Source organism: Cajanus cajan, chromosome 9 (genome assembly GCF_000230855.2).
Source record: "Cajanus cajan strain Asha chromosome 9, NIPB_CcT2T_4, whole genome shotgun sequence".
NCBI classification, from domain to species: Eukaryota; Viridiplantae; Streptophyta; class Magnoliopsida; order Fabales; family Fabaceae; genus Cajanus; species Cajanus cajan.
In genome coordinates, this window is record NC_138525.1 from 19,050,934 (window position 1) to 19,075,348 (window position 24,415).

At 31.6% G+C, this 24,415-nt stretch overlaps 1 protein-coding gene across 1 annotated transcript; it reads left to right on the forward strand.

Moving 5' to 3' along the window:
* The first annotated feature begins 17,006 nt into the window (after positions 1-17,006).
* LOC109791637 (gibberellin-regulated protein 11) lies at positions 17,007-17,794 on the forward strand. The gene is made up of 3 exons (XM_020350953.3): positions 17,007-17,169; positions 17,274-17,328; positions 17,560-17,794. The coding sequence occupies exons 1-3, from the start codon at positions 17,092-17,094 to the stop codon at positions 17,739-17,741; spliced, it is 315 nt and encodes a 104-aa protein (XP_020206542.1). The 5' UTR covers positions 17,007-17,091; the 3' UTR covers positions 17,742-17,794.
* Positions 17,795-24,415: the final 6,621 nt, after the last annotated feature.

A 24,415-nucleotide genomic window follows, 5' to 3' on the forward strand; every position in this document is an offset into this window, starting at 1 on the left:
ACGATTATCATATAACATACGGAATACATGTAGTCAGTGGTGGATCCAAGACATTAAATTAGCTAGTAGGGACAATATTTTTTTAAAAAAATAAAATTAATAATCATCATCGTATATACAAAGAATAAAACATAAATGTTAAAAAACAATCATCAGTAGATTCAATATATAAAATTAGGAGGTATAAAATACAATATTTTAAAATATACATTAATAATTTAATTAAAGTGGAGGAGTATATTTGCCCACTAATAGTAATATTTTAGTACATTTTTCTTTATATGCTTTTGCCTTATTTGATTTCTTTTGGTGTCATATATTCATGTATTAGTTTAGATTTGTGTTAGTGAGTCATTTAGGATTTAGTTGTAAATTTTACTAAATTTTCGTAATAATTTTCTGTTTTGACACAGTTTCTTGTGCAGGCCATATCTGGAGTCATACAACTCAAATTTGGGAAAACTTGGTGTCCCAGGAAAGATAAGAGGGAGATATACAACTTCTATGTAAGGAGAAAAACCCAGTTCAAACATTTTCAGGCCCAGAATCATGCCTCAAGCTCGTGGCCCTGCACTGAAATTTTCAGCTTGTCTTGAAACTCTTTAGTTGTAGTTAATTAGGCTTTAGGAGTGTAATTAGTGGGTTGGACCTTAGTTTAGGCCCATTACTTTGTCTTTAAATTCATGTAATGACTCTTTGCATAAAACATTTTACCTCATTTTTCATATTTGAGATTTCTTTCTCAAGAAGCTTCTCTCATTTTCTCTCAACTCTCTTATATTCTCTCTCACGAATTACTCTCTATTTTGGTCGAGACTTTTCATCTTCTCTCTGAACAAATTTGTGTATGGATAATGATGGAGATGTGCGGCTAAGTTCTCTTAATCGATTCAAGTTTTCGGTTATGCGGTATAATCCTCTGAAATCCAAATTCCTCTTTTCTCTTCTTTTCTGTTCCTCAATTAAATTCATGATTATGTATTTTATTTTCAATTAATTGAAGAAAAAAATTAATTTGAATTAATTTTAGAACACCGAATTGGATTCAATTTGGACTGGAACAATACGAAACAAATTTGTCTTCGTATGGTTTTCATAGAGCACGATTGCGTTCTTCATTCTATAATTCGAATTAAATATTAAATGATGGAATTCAGATTACATATTTCTTATATACTGCAATAATCAAAACTTGAATTGATGTTTTATTCGATTGGATTTTAAAATTTGTGATTCTTGAATTTAATTTTCAGTTTATAACTTTTGCGTAGAAAGTGTTCGATAAAAATTCCCCTATTTAATTATTGATAAAATTCATGTTCCTATAGTTTGTGATTTTGGATTATGACCTAGATTTCCTATATTACAACTTTTTTAGGGAAAACTAGTTTATTTGATAATGTTCGGCATCGTTATCATCCACGCTATCATCCACCTATAATGTAGGTCTGCTATTGCCTACACTATTAGTAGGGGTGACAAATGAATCCATTTATCCATCATCCATCCGATCCATCCATTATAATAAAAATAAATAATGGATTGGATCCAATCCATCCATTTAGTTTTATGGATGGTTAGTAATCCATCCACTACTTTTTCACAATCTATTGGATTACAATATATGTTTAATGAATTGAAATTTTAAAAGACTATTTTAACATAAAAAAGTGTTTTGTTAATTTAAAAGACCATATAAGAATATATGACTTATAAAGAAAAGTGAGATAAATAAAATATTTTAAAACATAAAAATTATTTTTTAAATATTACTTTTATGAATGGATTAGATGGATTTTTTTTGCTTTAAATGGATTGGATTTTTTTTGTAAACTTTTAACGAATCTAAATGAATTAATGGATTATTTTTACTCAATTCATTATAATCGGCTTAAAGAATTATCAATCCACCCATGTGCCACCCTTAAGTACTAGGAACAATGTTATGAGACAAACATGTATTATATAACGGATAAAAACAAAGAAAAATAGCAACTAATAATGAATGTCTTGCACAAGATGTTTGACTTAGATTCACCATTAGAAGGTTTCATGGACCAAAACAACATCAATAATAAAATAATTTATATGTAATTTTTAAAATTTATTACTAAAAATTTCGTGACACTAGCTAATATTAATGACAAAAATTCATTTTTCTTTACTAAATTTCATCATTAATATATGAATATTTTGTATCTCTATTTAATTATTAATTAAGGATTTTTTTATTAGTCAAAATTATAATGATAGTAACATGATTTGAACTTAAGATCTTGTTCATATCACTTCAACTTCTCACCATTATTCTAATATATTTTTTTGAGTAAACTTTGTTGGACTTCTATGATGAATATAATAAAAATATCCATTACTTAATCATTTGTCCTTAGTACATATTATAGAATAAGAACAAAAATATAGAGAATAATTTGGAAATATACCTCTAGTTGCAGCGTTATTATCACAAACAAATAAATCCACAACAAATTATAGAAAGAAAAATGAGAAAGAATAGAAAAGTTTTCTATCCTTTGCCTTTTTTGAATGTGTGTAAAACAATGGAGTATCACATGCTTTATATAGGCAAGGCTAGAGATCCTTTTATAAACTCATAAATGTAATTATCCCTTTAATTTGGCTTTTCTATTAAAAGTTAATAATGCAAAATTTTGAAATTTATAACATCTATATCAATTATGATTATAAGTCTCTATAACACCCTGAATTTACTACTATTATAATATTAATTATTATTCATTTTTATATTTATGAAGAATATCTTGTATATAGTTATTTTAGTTAATTAAAAGGGTTTTATAAAGTATTTTTTAAAGGTTTGTAATAATTTAAATTGTTTATGAAAATTTTTATAAAATAGTTTTTTTACGCCAGAACGGGCTGTTCCAAAATTGGAACAGGTCGTTCCAAACAAAGAAAATATACTATTTTTGAAGTAGCAGAACGGGTCATTCCAAAAGTGGAACGGGCCGTTCCAAAGTAGAAAAGAGGCTAATTTTGATTTCTCCAGAACGGGCCGTTCTAAAAGGGAAACGGCCGTTCCAGATTTCTAAAAACGCCTAAAAAGTTTAGCTAGAAACTGGGCGTTCCAACTATAGTCAATGTGTGTTAACATGGACCCCAGAACGGGCCGTTCCAGTTGAAAATTTTGCATACCTTCAAAAGATCCGGAACAGGCCGTTCAGAATTCAATACGGGCCGTTCCGGGTGCGCTAGGATGCCTATAAATAGGAGGCAGGGGGGTGAAAAAAATTATACTGAGTGAGAAGGTAAAATCTTAGAGAGAGAAAGAGAGAGAGAGATAGAGAGAGAGAGAGAGAGAGAGAGAGAGAACGAAAGAGAAAGAAAGAGAGGGAAAGAAAGAGGGAATCCAGAGGAGGAGGTCCTGCCCAAGTTCTAGCTCCTGCTTATCCAGGTAAGGGGGAGAGTGAGAAACCTCGCTCGGGGGTGTGGGGATAATTGTTGGATAGTTTGATTGTCGGATTGGCCCCCAATCCTTGCCTGGTGTTATGTTTTATTTTTTGTTTGCTCTACTTTGTTCCTTGTTGGAAGTAATAAATGAATATGTGATTAATGTTAAAAATAAATAAGTTTTAATATGAATAAGAATGTTTTTTGTGGATCTCTGTGAATTCCTGTGCGGACCTTATGAGGAGTATTTATGACATGACCATGTGAAATATGGACAAATGACATGAGACCTAAGAATGGACTATTGAGACAAGTTGTGATTATAATAATATGAAAAATAATGACATGATGTACTAAATGAAATTCTGTAATAAGTCAAAATGTTGAGTCCATGAAATAATGAATGTATGACATGCATCATATGTATATATTATTCTAGGTGTGCCGCTGAGGCCGCATACCGGTGATGCTAACAAGGTGTACCTTAGGGTCACCGACAATTGTAACATGCTAACAAGGTGTACCTTAGGATCACCGACAGTTGTAACATGCTAAAAAGGTGTACCTTAGGGTCACCGACAGTTGTAACATGCTAACAAGGTGTACCTTAGGGTCACCAGGGATGTAACCAGGTGTAACTTAGGGTCACCAGTGATGATGAATTGTGAAACTTCCTTATGGCGCCACATGCATGCATTTATGAGTCAAGTCCATGACATCATAGCATGATAAATGAGTATATTTGTGATATTGATTATTTATGTGTATTATTTACATGTGACTTATATTTGTTGTGCGTGTGTGTGCTATCTAACCTTTATTTCTTTACTTGAAACTGAGTGAGATGTTTCTCACTCCCTTGTTGCTTTTGTATATGTTTAAATTATGTTGCAGGCGATTATCATCATGAGGATGTTGGTGATGAGGCTTAAGGCTGCAGTTGGGCATGCTATGATAGGATATGACATCGGGGCATAGCTAGCTTAATCTAATATGTTATTGTTTTAATAACTTTAGTTTCTTTTCTTTTGTAATTTCTAGCGAATAAATAACGTAAATAAAGTTTGTAATCTTTCTTTTGTAATTTTGAACGTCCTTGATAAAATGCTAAAATATGCATCTTTGTCATATTATTTTTATTACATGATTTAGAAGTTATAATTTAATTCCTAACTAGGAGACACTGTCACCTTAACTGGAATTAATCTATATTTTTTTTATATGATTTCTTGAGTTTTGATACTTACATGTTAATTTTTTTATGATTTATGAATTACGAATGTGAATCTTCTACCTTATGATATTTGAGACAATTGTTTTATATATGAAGGATGTTATCAAACTATGAAAGATTTTATTTACTCAAAAAGAAAAAAAAATTTATTGTTTACATTTATTGATTATTAATGTTGGGGTAGAGGGTGTCACATTTAGTGGTATTAGAGCAGGTCGATCCAATCGACCATGAGTTATGAGTTTACTATGCTTATTTGGTTTACTATGCTTATTTGGTACATAAATGATGGACTGAATTGATTGTGAAACTTGTTGGTATGCTAGTATGATGATTGATTATGTTTATTAATTGTATTATTTTCTTAGACTATGACTGGTAGAAATGATCGTGCGATTGCTGATGCTCTTCAAACATTAGCACAAGCTATGAATAATAACAATAGGGATGGAGTCGCTCCTAACTGGTTGGAGCAATTTCAACGAAATCACCCACCTACCTTTAAAGGAGGATATGACCCAGATGCTGCTATGAATTGGCTAACGGAGATTGAGAAGATCTTCAACGTTATGGATTGTCCCCTCGCTCAGAAGGTGAAGTTGGCCACCTTCATGTTGACTACTGATGATGCTCACTTTTGGTGGGAAGGAGCACTTCGGAGGATGATTGATGGAGGGGTGCACTTGAATTGGGACAACTTCAAGAAGGCTTTTCTCGAAAAATATTTCCCGGATGATGTGAGGAGTCGGAAAGAAATGGAATTCCTTGAACTGAATCAAGGGAACGAAACAGTGTCAGAGTATGCTGCCAAATTTGATGCTTTGGTTTGTTATTGTACACACTACCATGGTGAGGGTGGTGAAAGAGCTAAATGGATAAAATTTGTAAATGGTCTGCGTCCTGAAGTGAAAACTGCAATTAACTATCAGGAGATATATCACTTTCCCACTCTGGTCAATAAGTGCAGCATTTATGATCGTGACAACCGTGCTCGTGCTGCTTTTTATAAAGGAGTTGGAGGTCTTATCCGTGCTGTGAGTTCTAGTACTTCGAGTAGGAGTAAGCCTTATTCCGCTTCTAATAGATTTCAAGGGAGCAAAGCTGCTGCTAATAAAAGCAAGTCGTTTACTAGAGGATCCACTGTTAGTGCTACTGGAAGTGTTGGAGGGTCTGTGTCCACTCCTTCAGGAAGATGTGGAAAGTGTGGACGTATTGGTCATAATCAGTCTGAGTGTAGTGACAAGGAGGTTACTTGCTTCAATTGCAGGGGTAAGGGTCACATCAGCACCCACTGTCCTGAACCACCAAGAACACGTGTTATTGGATTGGATTTGCAAATTGAGCGTCCAAAGACTGTAGGGAGAGTATTTGCTCTTAGTGGTACTGAAGCTGCTCGGTCGAAAAATTTGATACAAGGTACTTGTTTCATAGCTGAGACTCCTTTTGTTGTACTATTTGATTCTAGTGCAACTCATTCCTTTATTTCTGTCTCTTGTGTCCAAAAATTGAATTTGCCTGTGTCTTTGTTAGAATTTGATTTAGTTGTTGAAACCCCTACTAATGGTCCTGTGACTACATCCCTAGTGTGTTTGAAATGTCCTTTGACAGTTTCTGATAAGCATTTTCTAGTTGACTTAATTTGTTTGCCTCTTAGTCAATTAGATGTAATTCTTGGTATGGATTGGTTATCTTCCCACCATGTTCTTTTAAACTGCTTTGAGAAATCTATTTCCTTTGGTGAATGTAAGAGTACGGAATTTCTTAGTGTTGCTGACATTAAAACTTGTTTAAAAGAAAAGGAAAGAGTGTACATGATCTTAGCTTCCTTAACACTTGAGACTGATAGTAAGCTAGATGAGATTCCCTTAGTGAGAGAATTTCCAGAAGTATTTCCTAAAGATGTGTCTAGTTTACCACCTGAGAGAGAGATTGAGTTTAGCATAGACTTAGTACCAGGTACCTCACCTATATCTATAGCATCCTATAGGATGTCCCCTAAAGAGTTAGTTGAGCTTAAGAAACAAATAGAGGAACTGCAAGGAAAACAATTCATTAGGCCTAGTGTTTCGCCTTGGGGAGCGTCTGTTTTATTGGTTAAGAAGAAAGATGGGGGCATGAGGTTGTGCGTAGACTATAGGCAACTGAATAAAGTGACCATTAAGAATAAGTATCCCTTTCCTAGGATAGATGACCTTATGGATCAACTAGTTGGAGCTTGTGTGTTCAGTAAGATAGATTTAAGGTCAGGATACCATCAGATTAGAGTGAGAGCTGAGGATGTTCCTAAGACTGCCTTTAGGACCCGCTATGGGCACTATGAGTATTTAGTTATGCCTTTTGGTGTGACTAATGCACCTGGTATTTTTATGGACTACATGAATAGGATCTTTCACCTTACTTGGATAGATTTGTAGTGGTCTTCATAGATGATATCCTAGTGTATTCCAAGACTAGGGAGGAGCATGTTGAACACCTTAGGATCGTTCTTCAAACCCTTAAGGAGAAGCAGTTGTATGCTAAATTGTCAAAATGTGAATTTTGGTTGGATAGTGTGAACTTTCTAGGACATGTGATATCCAAGGGTGGGATAGTTGTAGATCCTGCTAAGGTAGAAGCTGTGTTAGAGTGGAGTACACCTAAATCAGTATTTGAGATTAGGAGTTTCCTAGGACTAGCCGGTTATTACAGAAGGTTCATAGAGAATTTCTCTAGGCTAGCTCTTCCTTTGACTAAGCTGACGAAGAAGAACTAACCTTTTGTGTGGGATTCTAAGTGTGAAGAAAGTTTTCAAGAGCTTAAGAGGAGATTAACTAGTGCCCCTGTGTTAGTGTTACCTGATCCTAGTAAAGCTTTTGATGTATTTTGTGATGCTTCTAAATTGGGTTTAGGAGGAGTGCTTATGCAGGAGGGTAAGGTAGTAGCCTATGCTTCAAGACAACTTAAAATTCATGAGCAACACTATCCTACCCATGACCTTGAGTTAGTTGCAATAGTATTTGTGCTTAAGTTGTGGAGACATTACTTGTTTGGGTCTAGATTTGAGATTTTTAGTGACCATAAAAGCCTTAAGTACTTGTTTGACCAAAAGGAATTGAATATGAGGCAGAGGAGATGGTTAGAGTTCCTTAAGGATTATGACTTTCAATTGAATTATCACCCTGGCAAAGCTAATGTTGTAGTTGATGCTTTGAGTAGAAAATCTTTGAGAGTGTCTTCTTTGATGATTAGGGAATTGCATATGATTGAAGAGTTTAGGGATATGAGCTTAGGGTGTGAGTTGACCTCTAAGAGTATCAAGTTGGGAGCTTTGAAAGTGACTAATAGCTTGATAGATGAGATTAGAGAAGGTCAGAAGATAGATCCTTTCTTATTGAGTCAAGTAGACAAGTTGAATCAAGGTGTGAAGAGTGAGTTTAGATTTGGAGTGGATGGAGTGTTGAGATTTAAGGATAGGTTGTGCATTCCCAATATGCCAGAGCTTAAGAGAGAAATCCTAGAAGAAGGTCATAAGAGTATCCTTAGTATCCATCCAAGAGCCACTAAGATGTACCAAGATCTTAAGAAGATGTTTTGGTGGCCTAAGATGAAAAGGGAAGTGGAGGAATTTGTGTATGCTTGCTTAGTATGTCAGAAAGCTAAGGTAGAACACCAAAAACCTTCAGGTTTGATGCAACCTTTAGATGTGCCTGTGTGGAAATGGGATAGCATCTCTATGGATTTTGTAGTTGGGTTACCTAAGACTGTGAAGAACTTAGATGCTATATGGGTCATTGTAGATAGATTGACTAAGTCTTCTCATTTTATTCCCATTAATATTAGGTACCCTTTGGAGAGGTTAACCAAGTTGTACATCAGTGAAATTGTGAGGTTGCATGGAGTTCCTACTAGTATAGTGTCTGATAGAGATCCTAGGTTCACCTCTAGATTTTGGGAGAGTTTGCATAAGGCTTTAGGAACTAAGCTTAGATTGAGTTCAGCCTACCATCCCCAAACAGATGGCCAAACTGAGAGAACCATACAATCTTTGGAAGACTTGTTGAGGGCTTGCATCTTAGAACATGGGGGTAGTTGGGATAGTTTCCTACCTTTGATAGAGTTTACCTACAATAATAGCTACCATTCCAGTATTGGGATGGAACCTTATGAGGCTTTGTATGGTAGAAGATGTAGAACACCTTTATGTTGGGTAGAACCTGGAGAGAATGCCATGTTAGGACCTGAGATAGTTCAACAAACTACTGAACAGGTTAAGATGATCCAAGAGAGAATGAGAGCAACCCAGAGTAGGCAAAAAAGTTACAATGACAAGAGGAGAAAAGACCTTGAGTTTAAAGAAGGTGATCATGTATTCCTTAAAGTCACTCCTTGGACAGGAGTAGGCAGAGCACTAAAATCCCGTAAGCTTACTCCACGTTTCATTGGTCCTTATCAAATTCTTAAAAGGATTGGTGAAGTAGCCTATCAAATTGCCTTACCTCCATCTCTTTCAAATCTCCATAGTGTCTTTCATGTTTCCCTACTCAGAAAGTATGTCCATGATCCTTCCCATATCATTGAGTCTGACAACATCCAGTTGAAGGATAATCTCACCTATGAAACGGTTCCTTTAAGGATTGATGACACGAGGGTGAAACAACTGAGAGGAAAGGAAATCCCTTTGGTTAAGGTCGTTTGGGGAGGAAATTTTGAAGAAAGTGCTACATGGGAATTAGAAAGCAAGATGCGAGAAGCTTACCCATTTCTGTTTTTAGGTAAATTTCGGGGACGAAATTTCTAAAAAGGAGGGGAGAATTGTAACACCCTGAATTTACTACTATTATAATATTAATTATTATTCATTTTTATATTTATGAAGAATATCTTGTATATAGTTATTTTAGTTAATTAAAAGGGTTTTATAAAGTATTTTTAAAGGTTTGTAATAATTTAAATTGTTTATGAAAATTTTTATAAAATAGTTTTTTTTACGCCAGAACGGGCTGTTCCAAAAGTGGAACGGGTCATTCCAAACAAAGAAAATATACTATTTTTGAAGCAGCAGAACGGGCCGTTCCAAAGTAGAAAAGAGGCTAATTTTGATTTCTCCAGAACGGGCCGTTTTAAAAGGGAAACGGGCCGTTCCAGATTTCTAAAAATGCCTAAAAAATTTAGTTAAAACTGGGCGTTCCAACTATAGTCAATATGTGTTAACATGGACCCCAGAACGGGCCGTTCTAATTTTAGAACGGGTCATTCTAATTTTAGAACGGGTCGTTCTGCTTTTTGGAAACGGGCCGTTCCGATTTTAGAACTGGCCATTCCAGTTGAAAATTTTGCATAGCTTCGAAGGATCCGGAACAGGCCGTTCTGAATTCAATACGGGCCGTTCCGGGTGCGCCAGGATGCCTCTAAATAGGAGACAGGGGGTGAAAAAAATTATACTGAGTGAGAAGGTAAAATCTTAGAGAGAGAAAGAGAGAGAGAGAGAGAGAGAGAGAGAAAGAAAGAAAGAAAGAAAGAGAGGGAAAGAAAGAGGGAATCCAGAGGAGGAGGTCCTGCCCAAGTTCTAGCTCCTGCTTATCTAGGTAAGGGGGGAGTGAGAAACCTCGCTCGGGGGTGTGGGGATAATTGTTGGATAGTTTGATTGTCGGATTGACCCCCAATCCTTGCCTGGTGTTCTATTTTATTTTTTGTTTGCTCTACTTTGTTCCTTGTTGGAAGTAATAAATGAATATGTGATTAATGTTAAAAATAAATAAGTTTTAATATGAATAAGAATGTTTTTTGTGGATCTCTGTGAATTCCTGTGCGGACCTTATGAGGAGTATTTATGACATGACCATGTGAAATATGGACAAATGACATGAGACCTAAGAATGGACTATTGAGACAAGTTGTGATTATAAGAATATGAAAAATAATGACATGATGTACTAAATGAAATTCTGTAATAAGTTAAAATGTTGAGTCCATGAAATAATGAATGTATGACATGCATCATATGCATATATTATTTCAGGTGTGCCGCTGAGGCCGCATACCGGTGATGCTAACAAGGTGTACCTTAGGGTCACCGACAGTTGTAACATGCTAACAAGGTGTACCTTAGGATCACCAACAGTTGTAACATGTTAAAAAGGTGTACCTTAGGGTCGCCGACAGTTGTAACATGCTAACAAGGTGTACCTTAGGGTCACCATTGATGTAACCAGGTGTGCCTTAGGGTCACCAGTGATGATGAATTGTGAAACTTCCTTATGGCGCCACATGCATGCATTTATGAGTCAAGTCCATGACATCATAGCATGATAAATGAGTATATTTGTGATATTGATTATTTATGTGTATTATTTACATGTGACTTATATTTGTTGTGCGTGTGTGTGCTATCTAACTTTTATTTCTTCACTTGAAACTGAGTGAGATGATCACTCCCTTGTTACTTTTGTATATGTTTAAATTATGTTGCAGGCGATCATCATCATGAGGATGTTGGTGATGAGACTTAAGGCTTCAGTTGGGCATGCTTTGATAGGATGTGACATCGGGGCATAGCTAGCTTAATCTAATATGTTATTGCTTTAATAACTTTAGTTTCTTTTCCTTTGTAATTTCTAGCGAATAAATAACGTAAATAAAGTTTGTAATCTTTCTTTTGTAATTTTGAACGTCCTTGATAAAAGACTAAAATATGCATCTTTGTCATATTATTTTTATTACATAATTTAGAAGTTATAATTTAATTCCTAACTAGGAGACACTGTCACCTTAACTAGAATTAATCTATATTTTTTTTTATATGATTTCTTGAGTTTTGATACTTACATGTGGATTTTTTTTTATAATTTATGAATTACGAATGTGAATCTTCTACCTTATGATATTTGAGACAATTGTTTTATATATGAAGGATGTTATCAAACTATGAAATATTTTATTTACTCAAAAAGAAAAAAAAATTATTGTTTACATTTATTGATTATTAATGTTGGGGTAGAGGTGTCACAGTCTCTTAATGTATATATTCTAACATTCTTCCACTTGGCTCATATATTATTAATGATAATATTTATTTTAACAATCAAGTATGTTCATAATATGTCATCTTAAATTTGATATTGTCACCAAAAAATAATTACACACAAATCATAGTGGTTATATTTTAGATTAAACATTTCCTTTCATGTATTACAATGTGTAACATTTTCTTACACTAGTGGAAAAAGGAGCTACTACGTCTCTTCATTTACGTCGAAAACTAGCACACCCGACGTTGTAAAAACGCGGTGGCAGTTCCGTAAATAAGAGGAGGAAATTTACGTCGGACATCGATGGGTCCGACGTAAATGAGATAATTTACGTCGGACAGCTAAAGCAGCCGACGTAAATTATCTCATTTACGTCGAACCCATCTTCGTCCGACGTAAATAACTCCTTAAATGAAGGGCGCGCACTACAGATTTCCAATCGTGGCATTCTTCTTCATCTTCACGTTCTCCCGTGCGTTGTAGATTCTTCCTCATCCCTCCGCCTCCTCCTCAAATCGTGGTTGTCTTCCTCATCTTCACGTTTTTCTATTTTTCTTCTTCGGAGTTGCGTTGTTTCTTCTTCGCGTGTTGATGGAAATGGCTTAACCATACATCCATCTATTTTTCTATGAGGTAGTGACCACTCCTTAACCGATGTTAGTGTTTTCTGGGATGTATTTTTCGTAATAATGTTTGTGTTGCATTTCGTGTTTGTGAAGCTGCAGAAGGAAGTGACCACTGCCTGGGTCTATCAAGCAGAACGGGCCGTTCTGCTTGGAGAACGACCTGTTCTGCTTGCACTCGTTTTTTTTTTTAAAAAAAATTTTATGACTTTTTTACGTCGGACCTTGGCATGTCCGACGTAAATTTACGTCAGTTTTTGACCTCGACGTAAATTTTACGTCTCCCATATTGACATCTGATGCTTTTCCGACGTAAAAGGCTTCAAATACCCGACATAAAAGGGGTCTTTTGTACTAGTGTTAGTGAAATATAGGATCCTAACTTTACTGATCCAAAATGAATCAATTCATGTCTAACTTTAATGTACATAATGTCATATAAAAAAAAAAAGAGACAAATATTATAATAGACAAATATTAAGAATCATAATTTCTGAAAATAATTTTAGTTACTCATAAAAGTTTCTAGGAATATTCAAAATTTTCAAAAATTAAAGATTTTCATATTTGATTGCAATAAATATATAAATATTTTTTACAAAAAATATCTTTTATTAAAATAAATTTATTAAATATATTCATTTACTCAAATCTTATTGAAATATACATTAAATTATTTTAAAAAAATGAAGCATATTTCCCGTAAGCCATAGCGTATTATTGTAAGGCTCGATAAATCTTACGGTAATGAAAGATGGTACACCGTTCTTCTCTCTAGCATTCATATATCGATAAATTTATTTCAATTTTTTTTAATGTTTTTTAAATAATTATAGAAAAGTTTATTTACCATGTTGTGAGAATGAAATAAGCAAAAGGAAAAGATTGCAGTCCTTAAATTGAAAGAAAAGAAATACCATCGGAAACAGCTGGACTACTCATGGACAGCATTATTGATAGGATGAGGTTGAGGTTTTAGTGACCATCATCACATTCCTACATGCCCATGGATTTATTAATGTTCAGAACAATGATAACTTACGCAGGTTTTTGTCACGCTCACGACTTCTCCCTAGCTAAACGACATTTGTTTACGCGGAATGAATTTTGAAAATTTAATGTGATCTTCTTGGACATAATGGACAAGTTTTTCTTAAACAAGAAAACAAAATGTGTAAATGGTGAATTTGTTATAATGGGGAATTTGGGAATTTATTGCCTTATATATGAGTTACCAGCTGTTACCTTGGTAACTTATTATAACGAGTACAATAATATAATAAGCTAAACTTTGTCCATTACGATCACATATTCACTACAACAAAATTGCTCTATAGTGACATACATCTTATAGTGACACAATAAATATCACTAAAAATTACTTTTATATACACAATAAATATAACATATGTTGATATATTATTAAAAAGTGTGGATATAAGCTATAGTGACACACAAAATATGTTATTAAATTTTATTCAAAATCAACACTAAAATTGTGTGTAGCTATATGTCAAATAGATAAATACCGACATATATTATACTTATAGTAACACTTTTTATATATCACTATATATAACATTTATTGTAATGATTATTAGCGAATTGGTCTTGACCCATTTCTTAGCCCTTTTTCAAAATGGGTTACTTTGTGTGTGTGTTTGTATTTTCATCGCAATTCACGTCTTACTAATTTTTAATGATGTTTTGAAAATTGGATTGTACACAAAATTAACATAAGTACTGTTAAAGGTTATTTAATGATCGTATTATAATTAAATCGATAATAACTAAATAATAAATTTCAAATTTAATATAATTTATTCAATAATAATAAATAAAACAATATTTATCTCATTACATAAAATATAATATAATATATAAGAATAATTTCTTTTTTGATAATTATGGTATTAATATGAAGTATTCATCATTGAAAATAATGACTAATCTTTGTTAGATATCATAAGTACATATCATATAAGTATTTCACTTCCAATGTTGTCTATTCTATACTCAATACTATATTGTCTTGAAAATTTTGATTAAAGAATACAAATCCTTATTATTTACATCAACCAATGTTTGTAATATATTACACTAATAACACAATAGATATCAAGACTAATTATGTAATACTATATTATATTACTAATATGTGATAAATATGTAAATCAATAAGTATAAATTTTAATATATCATATTATTATGATTAAAATTTAAATGGCTTAAATTATTTTTGATTTCTCGAATATTATAGTTTTACAACTTTTTCCCCTAAATTCTAATTGAGTGATTTTAGTCACTCAAATATATCAATCATACAAATGTAAATCTCGTAAGTTGTCGAGATAACATTGTAGATGACATGACAAACAATGTGGTTGATATATAAGTGTTGATGTGTTGGTATTATAATGTGGGGATGTGACATATAAAATTAAAAAATTATTAAATTATTTAAAAATGAGATTAAAACTCACAACCTTTACCTTTAATAATAAAACTTGATAAGAGTACGTATAAGTAGGTCGGTTTAACTCAAATATGACTTATTTTAGGACCTAACTCAATTAAATATAATTGGATTGGGTTGGTTTTATGTTTTTCTTTTTCAAATGGCTCAATGCAACCCAAATCTACTTTAGTTTAGTTAGATAATTAAGTAATTAATTAAAATATTGATATTAATATATATATATATATATATATATATATATATATATATATATATTTCAAGTTCAAATTATGTCTCGATTAAAAATTAACAATTTATGTCTCGATTAAAAATTAACAATTACATATAACATATCACATTATATATACTAACTAAAAACGCACTATGTGTCTCTTATTTGAAAAAAATAAATAATAAAACAAATAAATTGGTAGTTATTTGAAAGGTGTTTCTTTCTCATTAAAAAAATTAGAAAAAAAATAGTGACGTGTGATAGTTATTTGAAAGATGTGGGTGGATTATAACGTGAAATTTACAGGAAAAAAAATAGTAATGTATAAAAGAGTAGTTTTAAGAGTAAAATTAAAACTAAAATGTGTATAAAAGGAAAAATCTATCACTTTTATTATATAGTTATAGATATCATACAACATAACACTAATAAGAATAATAAGATGAATATGTATTAATTATTAATTTAAGTTTTAACTAATATATTATATATATATATATATATATATATATATATATATATATATATATATATATATATATATATATATATATATATATACTCTATGTAATAAGACGCAATACATATTAGATATTATGTATTATATATATTAGATAATTAATAATTTTAGTTATTTTTAAATTTAAGTCGGCTTGGTCGAATTCACATGTTGATTGCGACTTGCTTACTAAAACTTAACTACTAAACTAATTTTTTTTAATGTATAAATAAAAAATGTAATATATGTACAAAACCATAATTGCACTTATATTTATTGCTAAATAAACAATATATGTTATTAATATTAATAATATATTGATGAATTAATATTAATTATTCATGGTATTATCAGTATTATTTGTATATTATAGAATTTTTTTTATATATTTTGCAAATTATAATAAATTTTTATATGAAAATATTAAAAAAAAATTTATTGTCACATTATAAAATATATATTGATTTACCATTGAGCACAATATATAGGAGAAATTATTAAATAATTTAAAATTATTAAATATCCATAATTAATTTTAATCAATAACTATATAATATATATTTGCGTTTTTAATTTATAAAAAAAACAATTAAAATGTAATTATATATTATATAAAAAAACTTAATAACACTTAATTATATATTATGTGACCTAATAATTTCTCCATATACGAACGAATAGATGATGGACCACCCATGATGGCAATCAAAATCATCCGGTAGAAATTTTATCACTTCACATAAATTCGTTTAAAGAACCCAAAACAAAACATAATTATTTTTTTGTTACTAAACAAAACATAATTTGTAATTATCACAATTTATTTTAAAGGAATTTTTTATTGTTCTTTTTCTTAATTCTTTTTATTTCACGATTAGTTAACTACATTCCTTTTTAGTAAAATTGAATTCGTTAAAAATTAATAAACGAAATACCATAACCAATGGATATATGATAATGAAATGTAACGAACAGACCATATTTTTATAAAATAGTACTTTAATTTGAATGTTCTCTCATGTAAAAGATTTTGTATTATTCACCAATTTGTAAATTTTATGTAAATTATTATAAAAATTAATCAACTTTAATTTACTGTACAAAAATATTATATAATCGAATAAAAATATAATTTTTTTACACTATTGATATATATTTGTTTTTTTTATGTAAAAGAACACAATTAATCAACAAGTTATTGATCCCAACAAAATTAGATTAAATCTCCTTTAGCAAATTAACTTCTAGAGTGAGTCTTGTAGAGAGAGAAAAAAAATATGTTTTGAAATGAAAAATTTTACTCAGATAATCAATCAAATTTTATAATAAAAATTAATCATTAACAAAACTGATAAATTCTTACTAATAATATACTTACAAGAAGAAGAAAGAGAAAAAAGACGATCTTCTTTATTTTAGAAGTCTCGGACACACTTCGATCTCTAGCTTTATGAAAAAGAAAAAGGAACTTATTGTTCATTAAATACTGTAGAAATGTTCAACATGGACTATAAATGCAACAACAACAACAACATTTCTCTCACACCACTGCAAGTCCTAAAGCCTTTTGATTTGCTAAAAGAATCAAAATTCCCATCTTCAAGCCATGGCCTTCTCCAAGGCTCTCATGGCTTCAATCCTCATTTCTCTAGTCATTCTAAATCTTGTGGAGTCAAATACAATGGTAAACTATACCTATCATTCCCATTAATTTATTTTTATAAATATTATTTTCCCCTATCAATCTTAATTCAATATAAACTCTTTTTATTATTATTTAAATATCAGGTAATCTGGAACACACTCGAGGGATCAAGTTCTAGTCCTGCCCCGCCAAAGATAGGTACAAGTTCTTTTAGTAATCAGTCAAGTTAATCTTTAACACCATATAAGTATGATGTTTTAATAGTTAAAATTTTTAAACATTCAGCTTCAGTTTATAAAAGGAAAAAAAAAATTCATTTAATTTGTTGGTGTTTCAAAAGCAATGATACTTTCACGAACAATCAAACATCTTTCTTTTGTAAGTTGATATTATCTATTGAAGTGGGTGTTTTATTTTAATGTAATGAAGATTGTGATGGTGAATGCAAAAGAAGGTGTGAGTTATCATCGAGACAAAACCTGTGTAAGAGAGCATGCGGCACGTGCTGTGATCGATGCAATTGTGTGCCTTCGGGTACTTCCGGTAACTACGATGAGTGTCCATGCTATGCAAATATGACTACCCACGGAGGAAGACACAAATGCCCTTAATTATTTACATTCATACTCACATAAAATAATATAAAAAAAGGTGTGTTTTAGTATTTTTCAAATGTGTTGTTAGTATTTTCCTTTTTATAAAGTTAAATCGGATATAACTTAGAATATGTTTAGATACAAGTTTAGAAGAAATTTTGAATTTTTTTTTATTGAAATAATTTTTTGTTTTCAATAAAAAAAATTTCAAAAATTTCATAAACTTAAATCTGAATAAATTCTTATAATGAACTTACTCAATTTGTTATTTTATGTATCTAAATAGACTCTTTATTTACGTGGCACACGGTTCATTATTAATAAAGTGAATTTTCTATCCTTGCTCCGTTTCATAAGAAATAATTCTTTCTAAGAAACATTCCTGATCTTTTTGTTTGTGTCTCGAAGATACAGAATGATGGGTGACATGCTTTCTAAATTTGCAAGTTTATATTTTTGAATTGATCTACAATGGATTACTATATTGCGGCTAACGAAATGAGACTCCTTATTTGGAAGCAGGATTCAACTATACCTCAGAAAAACATAAAGTTTTCTTTTTTGAAGGAAAAAAATAACATTAAGTTCAACTTAACTGGATACAGCTGTTATCTTATGAGAACTACATATCATTTTCAACATAACAAATTAATTTTTTTTATATATATAATTAGTCCTCTAATCAAATTGAATGCAAAGATTTGTCACTGAATGGTGTTACTTAACTCGGTTATTAAAGTCCTTTATACTTAATTTAATGGGGAAGATATATATCAAAATCAAATGTTTCCTCTATCATAATTTTCTCCGTTCACTTTAAATTAAAATATAGGAAAAAACTAATCGCATACCTCAAAGTTGGGATATATGGGTGAATGAAAGAGACAGATAGGAAGAAATAATGGAAAAAGAAAAAAAAAACCTCTGACAAATAATGTATTGAAAAATGAAGAAAAAGATGGAAGTAAATTCTAAAAGAAAAGGAATGTATGAATATAATATAACCTAAATACCTATATATGTGAAAAAGTTTTTAAAATAAAAAGTATTATATTCATGAGTGATGTAACATCCCTCAAATGAGTCAAATTTGACATCTTATCGGTTCCATTCCATGATACTTCACATGTGTGATGACATTTCACATAATTTTTCACTGTCAAAATCATTCATGAATAACCCTTTCTGAGACGATCAACGATTAACCTCACAAACAAATACAAGATTTTTCGGTGTGTTTTGTCTATACTCACACTTTTTGAGAAACTTTCTAGAAGGTTACTCATCTCTAAATTACTCTAAGTTAAACACATTTAATTGTAAAGTTCTTATGGGATAAGTTATCGAAAAGTAAATACATCTTATTTATATAGGTAGTACAAATTAATTCTTTTAAGTTATCCTTAACTATACAATCTTATACTTATATAATTTTTGAATTCCTCCCATTCTAATGTGTTCAGACCCGTTAGAAGTGAAGTTTAATTTGTTGCCTAGAATTATATAGAATTTGCACATTGCTTGATATGCATGGATTGCTTTGTTTCCGTTCCTTTTGCGTTAGGGTTGAGTTTGCAGTCCTTAAATTTAAAGGAAAGAAATATGATAGGAAACAGCTGGACTGTTCTGTGACAGCATTATTGATAGGATAAGGTTGGGGTTTTAGTAACCATCATCACATTCCTACATGGTCATGGGCTTAGTAATATTGATATATAGCATTAACTTGAGCAGGTTTTTGTCACCCTCACCAACTCTCCCTAGCTAATTGCTTTTTAGTAGAAACAAATATCTATATAATGACATTTAATTGTTTTTGCGAGTGATTTTTGAAAAATTAATTTATGTTCTTGGAGATAATGAAAAATCAAAAAGTGTAAATGATGATTTTGTTAGCTAGTTATTTATGATGGAAATTTTGGGAATTTCTTGTTATCTTGTAACACTCTGAATTTTTCTACTAATACTACGAATAATTATTATTTATTTTTGTATTTATGAAGATTATTTCCTTATAATTATTTTGATTAATTAAATGAGTTTGATTAAATTTTTAAAGGTTTTTAATAGTAATCATTTATGAAAATTATTTTGTATAATATTATTAATTATGATATTTTTGTTATAATTGTTATTTGAAGAAAATCATGTTTTAAATTGTATTGATATTTTATTTTAATTTGATATATATATATATATTATTTATTAATTAGTAATTCTGGATTTTCATAGCCCCGGAACGGGTCGTTCCAATTTGGAAACGTGCTGTTCCGGATGTGGTTTTAAAGAACAAAGTATTGACTCAGAACGGGCCGTTTTGGTTTTGGAATGAGCCGTTCTGGGAGAGGCTTTTGTACATGTTCTATGTGTCCAGAACGGGCCGTTCTGGATTCGAAACGAGCCGTTCTGGCCAAATATTGATGCCTATAAATGCGTTCTAGCACTCCAGAAAAACGCATTTTTTTCACTTTTGACCTTTTGCTTCTACACTTTCTGGAGACCAAGGTGGGAACCCGGAGGAGGAGATCCTGCTTCAGTTTCAACCCCTATTTATCGAGGTAAGGGGGGAGTGAGAAACCTCGCTCTGGGTGTGGGATTGTATATTGGGTAGTGGGATTGGCCCCCAATCCTGTGTTTGTTGCATGTTATATTTTTCTTGTATGTTCCAATTACTTAATTAATATGCATGTATGAATAGAAACTTTGTTTAGGCTATGATTGTGGAATTTGGTGCTCCTATGGGTTCCTACGAAAAATCCTAATGGAGTGCATTGGTGTTTGTATGAGTAAATTAATTGTGATAATAATTATATACATGAATTATCTTATTTTAAATGTTTATTATTACATAAATTGGAACGCTCTATGGGTTCTTGAGAGAATCCTATGAGCAGCAGGCAAAATAGGAATATTTCTGTTTTGCCTTCTGTCTGTTCCGTTATATTCCCTATTAAAAGAGATGTGTGAATATGTGTTTGGTTTTGCAAATGGGTGAGTGTTGTTGTGAATTAAAATGCTTATGAATGCCTTGAAATTTCAAAAATTACGTAACCATGATGCGAAACGTGAATATGAAATATGAGAAGCGAGAATAACGATAATGTTACATGAAATATGATGATGTGTTAATGCATAGAGTCTTGTTTGACATGCATCATTTGCATAAATGTTTTAAGGGTACGATATGGAATACACCGCCAGAGAAGGCCCCCTAGTGTAAAAGCTTTGGGGATTAGTCCTTGGAGATAGCTCAGTTTAGAAGTCTCAGTCTCGCCCATTGTGTGCATGGGATGAATCTTGCGCGGCTTAGCTATCCCGACGAGACTCTGATAATATATCCTTCTAGTGAGAATGCGCAGAGGGTGTGACCCGACATGTACTCCTAGACTACTCTTCGTGTATTGCTAGCAGCAATATGCCATGTGATGTTTTATTGGCGCTACATGCATGATAATATGTAGTCTGTGTCCATGCATGTGCATTCTTATTATTAAATGATGATAAATTACTATTTGTATGACTTGGATGATTGGATAAGCTATTGTTGTTGATTGATCTATGAGGTAACTGTATTGTTTGTGTTTGGTTATCCGGTGTGCGTTCCTACACCGTGAGCCAGAGTGAGATGTTTCTCACTCCCTTCTTTTGTGTTGTTTCTCTTGTTTGATATACAGGAGACCATCAGCAGCATGAGGTTGAGGATGTGGACGATGGAGCTTAGGCTTCTATGTGGGATTTTGCTCTGATAGGACATGTGACATCGGGATATAGATAGAATTAGAATATGATGTTGTTATGTTTTATTAAAGTATATATTTTGGAAATTTTAATTTTTATTCTTTATAATTTTATTTGCTATTTGAATTAAGTACATGAATGTAAATTCTCTACTCACATAATTATTAGAATTGTCGTTTCAATTTTAAATATTTTTTTATCCAATAAGATATTTCTTTTTATTATTATATATATATATATGTTGGGGTAGAGGGTGTCACATGTCTTATTATACAGTTTCTTAATCTTATCAAATGATATAATTAAATTTTAACATTAATAATATTTATTATATAATTCTAATAAATAAAACGAATAATGTGTATTCCAAAATAAAAAAATGATAGAAAAATTATATATATTTTTAATCCAAGAAAATTAGATATATAAATATTACAACAATAACGTTAAATATTATACTAATATTTATCCCTAAACTTATTTATTTTAATCAATAAAATATAAAATTTCAATTTAAAATTATTTATAATATTATATTTTAATTAATAATCAATGATAAAATTAAGAAATAAGCTATTACGTATGTACATAACACTATTTTTATTTTAGTTACTTTAAAATATATTTTTATGAGTAATAATAATTAAATTAAAGACTTTATATATATTAATTAAAATTTAAAATAAATTTTCTAAAATAATATTACCTTAGTCTCTAATTATAAGACTCTTTCAACTAAATTACACCTAGGGATGGCAAAAATACCCGAACCCACGGGTATTTGCGAGTAAAATCCACTACGGATAATAAATGGATAGGTTAATTGGGTATCCATGGATAATGGGGACGGATAATTTTTTACTCGTTTATAAACGGGGCGGGGGCGGGTATGATGATATCCATACCCGTGGGTACCCGTTTAATAATATTTCTTAAATATTTTAATTATCCTTGTACTACATAACCCTAAAACTACACTCTCATCTTATTTTCTTACAAAAGTGAGGTTGATTGTAACAGCCCAATTTTCACTAGGCCGTAGGCCCAATTCGTTGCCCGGAACGGGCCATTTCAAAAGTGAAACGGGCCGTTCCGGAATAAGAAAAATGCCCAAAATTGGAGAAGCAGAACGGGCCGTTCTGGTTTGGATAACGGGTCGTTCTGCTAGGATTGAGAACGGGCCGTTCTGGTTTTGGAACGGGCCGTTCCAGTTGAGAATTTTGCGTAGTTTCGAAGGGTCCAGAACGACCGTTCCACTTTTGGAACGGGCCGTTCCGGTAGGTGAGCCTGAAATCCTATAAATAGTGCCCCTCACCTCTCATTTTCACACATCTCTCATTCTCTCTTCTTATTCTCTTCTGTTCTCTCTTCTTTTCCTCTTCTTCTCTCTGAAGACCAAGGGGCATTTAGAGGAGGAGACCAAGAGATTCCTGTTTTAGTTCAACTGCTGTTTATCCAGGTACGGGGAAAAAGAGAATTATTTGTATGCAAAGTTACATGAGGGAATTGGGTAGAAGAGGAAGCTCGTAGGATTATGAGTAATTTTATAATTATTTCTGTTTGGAGAATTATTGGTCTTATGTTATTCTATATATATTTAGGACTACGAATATATGATTAATTTGTAAAAATGATGCTCTGGAAGAGAGAACAAAATTATAGAAAAGTGCCTGTAAGTTAAGTTTTGGAAAAATTGGATTATTTCTGTTTGAGGAATTAATGATTCCATTAGATTCTGTATGTATTGAGGATTAGAAATATATATTTAATTGGTAAGAATGATGATCTGGGAGAGAGAATGAAATTGTAGAAAAGCGTCTGTGAGTTAGGTTTTGGAACAATTGAGGATTTTACTATTTATGTTAAGATTATGTTAAATGTGTAATTCCATTAATTATTATATTAATTTATGAATGTTATATTACTTGATAAGAAGTGATGATCTAGATGTGAATTTGCTTAAGGGGTGTGTAAACCCTTATTTTGTTGGACTTATTTGTTGAGTATGTGATATGAAATTGTATATGTGATATGTAATTGTGATATGAGATGAGATGTTGTATGAATGTGATTACGATGTGTTTGTGGTCCCTCACACGAATGATCAGGGATGATACGAACCCTGGTTCTTCAGGGACGAGCGTACCCCTGGATGATTAGGGATGATACTAACCCTGGGTAGGTGATATTTCTGGGACGAGTGTACCCTTGGCATAGGGTGGGATGTGTGAGACAATTAATACTTATGTCGGGGGTGGCACGACCTTGGGCAAGAGATGCTATAGGCGTGACCTTGGCATAGGGTTGATTGCAAGATTTGTGATGATTGTTGTGATTGCGAATTGTGACGTGATGATGATGCGCGATTGATAAAGTTATGATACATTGAAATGTTTATGAATATTTTGTTAAGTATCGAGTTATAATGAGATGATATGTTGTGTGTTTGTATGTACTTTACATATAAATGTTTTCTTTTCTCACCGTACAATTTTGTGGATGTTTTAGGTGAGGAAGATCCGGCTGCGAGTGGTATCTAGAATGCCAACAATTAAATTGGGGGTATGCTCTGATATTGTGACATCGGGGCAGAGGACTTTTAGGACAAAATTTTTATATGGATTTGGAATTGTAAATATCATCTTGAAAATAATTTAAAATTTGTGCTTCATTTTCTAAATCTTTAATATTGTGGTTATTGAAGAACGATTTTTGAAGTTTCTCATGTGAACCCTTTTTACCGAAATTTAAAAACATTTATTTGTAAAGTTACAGTATATGTGTTGGGGGTAGTAAGGGTGTCACATTGATGAAGTTACCAACATGTGTTAAGCATGTTATAGAATTATGTTGGATGTAATTTGATTAATTTTTTAGCTTTGATTGAACCAATAAGATTTATGTATTTTAAGTAGTTTACTTTCGCTTGGAATTATGAAATTAAATTATTG